This window comes from Acanthisitta chloris, unplaced genomic scaffold (genome assembly GCF_000695815.1).
Source record: "Acanthisitta chloris isolate BGI_N310 unplaced genomic scaffold, ASM69581v1 scaffold19981, whole genome shotgun sequence".
Taxonomy (NCBI): domain Eukaryota; kingdom Metazoa; phylum Chordata; class Aves; order Passeriformes; family Acanthisittidae; genus Acanthisitta; species Acanthisitta chloris.
In genome coordinates, this window is record NW_008656734.1 from 1520 (window position 1) to 11320 (window position 9801).

The 9801-nt window shown below is 36.1% G+C and overlaps 1 protein-coding gene across 1 annotated transcript in view; it reads left to right on the plus strand.

Moving 5' to 3' along the window:
• The first annotated feature begins 895 nt into the window (after window positions 1-895).
• PRTFDC1 (phosphoribosyl transferase domain containing 1) overlaps window positions 896-9801 on the plus strand; it is a 41520-nt gene continuing 32614 nt past the window's right edge. Inside the window, exons 1-2 of the mRNA XM_009084451.1 lie at window positions 896-1089; window positions 4280-4463. Of these exons, the coding sequence (XP_009082699.1) occupies window positions 896-1089; window positions 4280-4463 (378 nt within the window). The remainder of the gene's footprint in view (window positions 1090-4279; window positions 4464-9801) is intronic.

A 9801-nucleotide genomic window follows, 5' to 3' on the forward strand; every position in this document is an offset into this window, starting at 1 on the left:
TGTAGAAAGAAAGGCAGTATGTGACTTGAGAAATATGATTGTAAAGAAAACCTCTTAGGTGTCACTTTTTATCCCAATCCAATATTGAAGCAAATCTTTGTGCTGATTTCAAGATACATTGTGAACCTGCAGGTCTTGTCTTTAACAAGGGATTGTGAAAATTGTTGCTTTGGAAGTTGTTTAGGTTTTGTGCTGATGACTTTGCATCTTCCTAGTTTCTGAACCCTTCATCTCTTGGCTGATTTTAGCCCTTCTCAGTCTCTGCTGCCCTTGAGTGCTGTGGGATCCCCTAATTGTTGAATTCTGATACTCATGAAACCAACCTATATTAAATCTGTAAAATATTTATTTCTGTAAAGGTATGGATTTACAGACTAGCTGATAGTGAGGTTAGATGTGAACATTTTTAATCTCTTATCTTTGATGATACCTAAATTAAGGACCTTACCTTTGGCAAGAAGTACAGCCTTCCACTGATTTGTACAAGATGTCATCCATGAACCATGTAATTTATTCTCCCTATGTGCTGCTTCATCTGTAGAAAAATTATATATTTATTTATGTATGACTTTTAAATAACCCACTTTAGAAATGAGCAATTTTAATGTATGATTTTATGGCTTTTAATCCACTGTCTGAATCTCCCATTGGAGAATCTCTTCTTAGGGGTAATCTTATGTTTGCATTTTGAGTTTCAAAGTAGTAAGAAACTTACCCTTGCCACTACTTTAATATTAAATATTTCCTTTTCTACCTAGTTGCTTGTAATTTCAGGTGAAATTTCCTGTGTTCTGAGGAGAAAAAGCATTGATTTCTGAGTTGTACTGAGAAGCAAAATAATAGGAAAAGCAAAATAGTGGACTATAACTGGAATGGCATACGATTAATTCAGCCAATGGAGTGTACTAGAACACTGATTTTATATCAGTTACATAATGTCAAACACCATGAAGTGTTCTTAACAGTACTGTTTGGTATTCAGATTTCAGACAACTGGCCTGGATACAGTCTGGACTTATTCACTTATCCTCAGCACTACTATGGAGATCTGGAATATGTGCTCATACCTCATGGCATTATTGTTGACAGGTATGTGTACTTTGCATGTTACTAAATAAATTCTTTGGTCAGTGTTATTTTTCTTTCTTACAAAGGCTGTGATCCACAAGGCATCATGTTTATAACACTTGTCCTAAAATAATATATTTGCATTTATAATAATGCTTTATTTAATTTGGAAAGTAAAAAAATATGTTTGAATGTTAGGAAATTTGAGACTTGTAGTTGCCTTTGCAACTTTGCCTTTCTAATTTCTGTCACCTAATTTCTGATCTGGGCATTGAATGAGACAGGGGTCCCACAGAGAAAGAGTCTGATCATACAGTGAAGCTGGCATTGGAATGTAAATTACAAGACAGCTGAACCAAAGGTGAAAGGGCAAGTAGAAAGCTTGAATGTCCCACTTGCACTCTAACCATCCTATGTTTTTAATAAAAAAAAAAAAAAAGGGAGGAAAATTACATTCAATTATGGACAACATTGGCAATTCCTTAGTACAAACCATTAATGCAAATTAACCTGATGGTTCCTGACTGCACCATTGACTTCTGCCATTCAGCAGTGTGCCAGGGTTTGGGTTCAGATCTTGGGTTTGAAGAGTGTCAGTGGGAAAGCTTGATCATCCCTCATTCCTTACCTTGTGGCAGTTCCCACGTGCTCTCAGTGTAGGCCCTTTGGTATTTCTGGTAGGCCAGCTCAGTGTTCATGCTCAGTTACTTTTTTGTTGTGCTGTTAAAAAACTTATGAAAAAGTAACAAAATGTAAATTGTAATTTTCAACAGTTTATCTGTTGAGAATATCTGAATGAAATTTTCAGCCTACAGCTTGCTACCTCCCACATTTAAACAGCTGGTTATAAATACAAGGAGTAGGGACTCCTTGAAAGAAGATTGTAAACATCCATCCTGGGGAAGAGTTATTACTCCTCTAAATTTTTTTAACACAAAATCTGTTTAATTGCCTTTTCAGTTATCATTGTGTTGAATTTTTAATCTGTTTTGGTTAGAGTCAACCGAATTTTTGTTCCTCTTTTTAAAAATGAGTATGTTATGACTTCAGTTTCTCATAGTATTCACTATAAATTTCTTTGAAGTAAGCATTGAACTCCAGTGTCATTTCTGTACTCCAGCAGAACGAGCTCCACTGTTTTTTTCTACTTCAGCAAAAAAAGGATGATTCCATTCTAATGGAAAAGAATGCAGAACTGAATCGGCTGTGATCAGGCAAGATTTTCATGTAGGAAGAAGGCTCAGCACTTGAGAAAATTCTCTTGTTAGTTGGTAGCAATTAAATATAGGTTAAAAACTTGCACATTTTGATTTAGAAATTGAAATCACTACATTTTTGTCTGTGCTGGGGTTCATATGCTTTTAAAATAGAAAGTGGCCTTTGGAATTCTTGAGCATTTCAGCTCCTCAAACAATCTGAGGAACAATATGAAAAATGGAAATCATCAGAGAAATATTTCTTCTTACTAAGAGGTTCTACCCATTATTCTCAGACTTGATAAAAGATGGCAAAAGACTATTTTACTGATCTTCACTAAAGTAAGTGAAAGTCTTTTGCTAATTCTCATTCTTATAACAGTACAAGGAATTATATATTTGAGATCAAACAGGATGGGCTAATGATATCTTCTATTTCTCAGATCAAAAATATACTAATTACTGCCAGGTGGAATTTACTAGAGCATTACAAATACAAACATCTGAAAATGAAGCAACAGCTTTTGCTCATAACCAGGATATTATCTTCAGTTTAAAGCTTGTTCTTCTGTGCTACATGCACATGTTTAGACTTCACTGGAGTTCAATCAATGTATTTATGTAGTGGCAAATTGATTTCCTTTCTACAGTTGGGAGAGAAAGAGAAAAAACCAACAAAACCTGAAGAATGTGATAATGAAAGACCTGGGATAAATTATAGGATTATTTAATAAATTGCAACCTGTCAAGAAGTCTGATTGAAACTACTAATCTAATTCAGAGAGCTTTCAAGGAATTTCCAGCATAAATGTTTACAGAATTTAGCACACTGAGCTGGTTTTCCTCAAAACATCAAATGACATTGTTCATTTTTCTGTTGATACCTGCTTTGCATCTAAAAATGACCTAGTACCCTGTTCTAGGTCTAGAAATCATAGAATCATCAAGGTTGGGGGAGACCTCTAAGATCATCAAATTCCATCTTCCATGTTCTTGAGAAAGCAAAGCTACTAAAGATTAATCTTTATTTTATTTATTAAGATTCATATTTGTTATTTTTGTCCTGAAAATGCATGTAGCATTGTATGTGAGAAATGTGTATCTTCTGGTTCCAGTCATCTGCCATATTGTGTCTGCAGTGCAGACTTGCCAAAGAGAAGACAGATTTGGGAATGCTGCAGTTCTGGGTTCATCGGTGTACAAGTATTGATTATTCACGTGTGTGACCTTGGACAAGTCACTTAAGCTCTTTGCTCTCTTCATTTTTGCTGCCTGAAATAGTGATAATGTACACTCTTTATAAACTTTTGATTGATGTTGTATTTCTTCTTAAAATCGTGTGAAATGGTTCAAATAATTCTCTTCCCTATCTTTCACTTGATTTGTTGTTCTTGCACAGGAACTAACATAACAGGTTAGAGGACTGTACAGGAATATATTATATTGCAGTTTCCTGTGAAGTAAGACAGAAGCCTAACTCACATTCTTTCTACAGGTTAGAGGAATTAAGACAGAAGCCTAACTCACATTCTTTACTCCAAAGTCTCTGAAATGCTTATGAATTCAACATATGGTGACATGCATTACTCCCTTTTGTATAGCTGGGGAATTTATACTTTGAAGGTTAACCAGTTTGATTCAGATGCTTCACATCATGCATCCATCACTCTGTGTCTGCCTTCTGTCAGCTGGATCCAAACACAGTAAAGCATCGGAATGGGCTGCCCAGGATGGTGGTGGAGTCACCATCCTTGGAGGTGTTCAAGAATGGATTGGACATGCCTCTTAGTGCTGTGGTCTTGTCGACAAGGAGGTGATCAGTCAGAGTTTGGACTCAGTCTTGGAGGTTTTTTCCCATCTAAATGATTCTGTGGTTCTGTGAAGTCAAGACACTTAGAGTGCCAGTCAAGCTTGATACTTCCCACAGTGTTTGTTTGTAATCACATGGAAAGCATGCCATGAACTTAGAGCATCAACATCTAATGTTATTTTATCCTTAACTTTTTCTTGTCCAGGACAGAACGACTGGCCAAAGATATTATGCAAGACATTGGAGACAATGATATTGTGGTTCTCTGTGTCCTCAAAGGTGGCTACAAGTTCTGTGCTGATCTTGTGGAGCACATTAAAAATCTTAGCAGAAATTCAGAAAGGTTCATCTCCATGAAAGTCGATTTCGTTAGACTGAAAAGTTACCATGTAAGTCAACATCTTATTTATGTAGATTCTAGTTGCATGTCATAACAAGTAGTGGACTTTTGTATATGAGATCCCTCTCTCCAATTATAAAAAAAACCTATGTGAAACATACTTTTGTTTGAAAAACCTGTGAGGTTTTCTTTAAAAATATTTGCTCATATCCTTTATACTTTATGGGTAGTTTGAATGAGGAGATGAAGCATCCTTGAACTGTATTTTTTTATTTATTCTGGACAGAAAATTATTCAAGTTTCCTTCAGGTAAAATGTCATCATGTTTGTTCTCAAAATCCTCAGCAGTTCTGTCAAGTTAATTTCATGTTACTTCATTTTCCACCCCCACATACTTTGGCATAGCTGCAAGATGATAAATCTATGTCTTCTCCTGAATGTTTAATGCCAAGTAAGTGAAATGCCTTCATCTTCATAGCATGCAGTTCACATAGTAGCAAAATATACCACCAGATGATGATAGCGTTCTACAAGAAAATGAAACAAGCCATTGAATCAAATACAGTGTTGAAATAAGCATCAAGACCTCCTGTTATCTTCAGAGGAAATTAAAGATTGGTTTGTTTCAGTGAGGATGTGATACTGACCTGACCAGCCTTTTTCAGAATACGCAATCACAGTTTCTTATTGTATAAACTGTAAATTTAGATTCTACCTTGTAGCACATATTCCATAGTGAGGGAGCATTTCTAGAAGTAAGTTGTCCTAGAAATGACTGCAAAACTACACTAAATAAATGGAGTGATAATACAGTATCTTTCTGACCACAAATGCAACTTGCTGAGTTCAGCAGATCCCATAATAACTGCACATCCTTTCCAGAAGCAGAGGTTGTTTGGTTGGCATTTTGCTCTGACCCCAGTGATCATAAACTTGTCCTAGCTTTCACAGATACAGTCTGAATTTTTCCAGCATGGGGGGAAAGTGAATGAGAGCCTTCCGTAGCTGTTTGGTTAGGATTTGGTCCTGGGACTTCTCTTACAAGAGTGAGTTAGATCTATGATGAACACTGGCAATACTAATATTATTTTCTAGCTATTCAGCAGTATCACAGAACTAATCAATAAAGTAAATTATAATGTTTGCCTCACATAAAGGCACATGGAAATTGTACTCAAATTTTTTTGTAAGTGGTATGATAGCACTTCAGTAATTCTGCTTGGCAAATAATGGAAGTACTTAAATTGGGTTTTATTTTGCATCTGGCAATTGCAAGGTAATGTAGGTGCTTTTCCCATCGGGTTATCTCTTACCCAGTGTGAAGATTCCCTGGTTCTAAATTTTCTTTCCTTGGTGAAAATTCAAGTCTTATTAGCCATAACCGATGAGTGGCAGGAGATATGAACTGCGGAAGTGTGGAAATCTTCACAGCTTTAGCTTAGGAACTAAAATAAAGGCATGTTAAATCAAACTGAAACCGCATAACAAATTTTACTCTGCAAGGGTGCAACTATTAATACAAAGTCCTGGACTATCCTAGCATTTAGTGGCTGTATATATTTTGTATCCTAGTCTTTATCAGGAAGGTAGAGCTCTCCCTAGAACTAGTGCTTGCATCTAGTTTCTAGAAAATAGTTTTTTTGGGTTTTTTTGTACATGCCTCCAAATAGGTGTCATGTATTTAGAGCCTGAAGCTGCCCTTGATTTAGTGTTTGGAACAATGTTTTATGTCTGTCTGGTCTTGAGAAGCTGAATGACACTGCAGTATAGATTTGAAGTGACATTATTGGTAGATTCACTTCATGAGATATGCATAAATGTAATGCTGACTAAAATACTTTTGCATTTTGAGTCATTTTTGTGTCCTGTGCAATTGCAAGTTTTAGAGAATGTTCCCTTGTCAGCATAGCTGGGGTCAGAACCCTTGAGGAATTCACTGTAACTAGTTTGAGTGACTATTTATTCCAGCCTTACATGAAATTCCCAAATCCCCCATGTCAGTTTATTCTGTAATAACATACCTCTCCCAGTCTTCTACGCTTTAATCAAAATGCAATTTGACAATTACAGTTTTAGATCTAAGACTGTACTTGAAGTCTGGGAGCATCCCCAGTTCCACTCCTTTGCTTCCCTTTGCCTTCCCTATTCCCCTTTCGAGTAAGACTTACTACTGCTCTCTCTTTTCATTGCTTTTCCATTTTATAAACTGTTCTTCTCACACTTTTCATTCTGCTTCATTTTACTAACTGTTCTCTGTTTCTCTCCTAAAGGGAGTCCTGCTGCTCTCAATATACTTCCTTCAGCTAAGTCTCCCTTCCCCCCTCCAGCTGTTTAAATCCAACAACTAATTTCAGCTCATGGGATTTTTGAATTGTCTCCTTCCAACTTCAATACTGAAAGGTTAGTTGATTTTTAGAGGTTGTAATTTAGGGTGGGATTTCTTTGTTTAATCGTATAGCAAAAATGGGCTCTAATTGTGACCCAAAGTCAGATCTTGGCATCAGGGAAAGTACATCTTAATTGCAAAGTATCAGTGAAAAATGTTGTCCTTTGATGTTTGGCATACAGACGTGATTACAGGAAAAGGAGATTACAAATATGATCAGCTTTATATGGCTCTTTGTTTTTCAAACCTGTCATAATATTCTAGAATTTAGACACTTAATTGGTATTTTGGGATTTGCTTTCATATTAAGTAGCTGAAAGCTGGGCATGTATTCTCTTTTTTAGACTTCTTCATGCAAATGCATTGATTCAAAAAATCATTTAGATTCTCTGGATATTAATGAGACAGTGGCTACTTGTACATCCAGATAATGGTTTTATCTGGTTTGCAAAGCATTGTCATATGTGTCCGAATGTTTTTATGAGAAATTTTCCTGTATTTTACAAGGGGCAGATTAAAGGAAAGCATCCAGGTAAGAGTTAGAAAAAAACTACTTCAGAACTAAACAGATATGAAAGTTTCTTATAGACTTAAGGGTAAGAGTCAGTAAGAAAAGGGAGAGGAAAATCAAATCCAGTGATGGAAATTTGAATGAGAAGGAGCAGCTCTGAGATGTAAGAGGCAGAGAAGAGAAAACATATGCTTTTTTGAATGAACTCAAGAGGAATGAGGCAAGACGTATAGTGGATAGACAAGGAAACACTAGAACAGTCCTCATGTGAAATATGGTGAATGTTTAGAAAGGTGCATGCCGTGTTTTAGGGAAATCATTGTATTCCAGAAGTACTGATGCAGGAGCTGATAGAATTTGGCAGCTTTTTAGATGTTATGTTCTAAGATGTTGGATTTTAATTACATGAGTTAGGAACAATGGCATCGACTGCAGAGATTTTTGAATTTAAACCTGGATGAATAAAATTTACTGTATTTAATTTTCACCATAGCAATTTTTTTCCTTAGTGTTTGGTCCTCCACAGAGCACCAGAGCTCTGAGTTTGAAATAGGAGGAGTTTCAGATCGATAGAAGAATTCAAAATTATTTTTAGATGTATGGTAGGTTGAAGTCAAGGATGAAAAGTCATGGAGAAAGAAGTTGAGTTTGGGAAAGTCATCTAAGGAGAATATGAAACCAGCAGGAGAGGTAAGAAAGATAGATGCAGGAATTCTACAATATGTTTGTGATACTGATAATTTGAGGAGATTAAAGATCTAATTAGGAAGAATCCAGAGGGAAGTGCAACAGAGGAAGCAGGAAGATGCTTTACTAGGGTGTTTACTAATTAATGGATAGGACTAGACAAGAAAGAATGTTTGAGGATGAATCAACAGACAGAGTGAGCAAAAGAGTAGAAGAATGTGGATGTCACAAAGAGAAGGTGTGAATAGGACATGTTTTAGGAAAAAAACATACTATGAGAATCATAGCAGAAGAGTAGACTGATCATAAACAATAATTGAGCTTCTCTTTATTCAGTGTGGAAGAGAATTTAGGACAGGCTGATAAAAGTAAAGGTTGAATTAGAGCTTGAGACAGAAGAGGATGTTCTGGCTTATCAAGTCTAATCCCCTACTAAGAGATGCAACAATACCACCTAATCCTGTTCTATGGCTATGCTAAATGTGATCTTTAAATCAAACCTCAATTTTGAAATGGAACTGAAAAAATTAAGTAGAGAAAGTACACAGAGTCTATAGACTCTCTTGAGAAGGTCTCAGCAACCTGCCAATAGAAGGGAAAGTAAATGCATGTGAATTAAGACTTTTTTAGCTGACAGAGGCTAAAAATTGAAAGAATCACAGTAAGAGTTATTGTTGAGACTGGTGGAAGAGAGGATAAACACCACATACTTTAATTAGGCAGACCAGTGTGCTTTCTACATGCATTGCTACCTGTTCTTGTGAAATGTTTAGTATTCCCAAGTTGTTACCCATAGATGTCTATTTAATTCTCTTAATTACTATATTTTATAAAGTAAGTATGATAGTAAAGTTCACATCTTGGGGAAGGGCGAGTCAATCCTTGGTGGCATAACATTTTTTCACTGAAAATCATGGGGAGCTAAACTAAGAGCAAGACTGTTAGTTTCCTTAAGCCTTTCGTGATTTCTTTAGTTATTCCTGTGTAGACCAAAGTGGCAGAAGACAAGCCATCCCTGTTACTGTGAAATAACACTGTTATAACAAACTGTTATTCTGAATAGTTTTTGGACCCCTCCTGGGGTATTGCATTTTTTTATGATGAAATTGGTGAGGCACTGGAGCAGGTTGCCCAGAGAGGTGGTAGGTGCCCCAAATATGAAGAAACTTCAGAGGAATTTTGCTTGCTATTCATTTGGAGGAAACCTCTAGAGGATTGTATGGATTTGGTCAATTCATGTAATTCTTTAAAATGAGTGCATTATTTATGGTTTCCACAACATGACTAATAAAAAAAATGTGACCATTGTAATCCACGCACAATGGCTGCATACGACTAATAAAAAAAATGTGACCTCTGAATTGTAATCCACGCACAATGGCTGCATTGAATTCCGTTCACAAACAAATCCATTGATATGATCTGTTTCCTCTTCAGCCTCCAGTTGTTTGAAACATATTTACAACTGTTGGTTATTAGTCTTGGCATAAACAGGGCCATTAGTGCTGCAAAAAATCTCAAAACAAGCAACAAACCAAGCATTGTTTAGTAGAGATCTGAATGGTTTTGCTATATGAAGCCATCTCAGTAAATAGTTTTGTTAAATCTCTCTACTGTAGGAGTAAGGAAACAGAGGGATTTTATGATGAGTGAGTTGAAAGCTGGTTGGTAAATGTAGTAAAATAGTTTAATTTTCTGCTCTGTAGGTTTACTTCCCATACACCACTACTATATACTTAATTCCTAAACGGCACAACACCATGAGGCATCCGACTGTAATCAGAGAGTGGTGTAAAATCTACA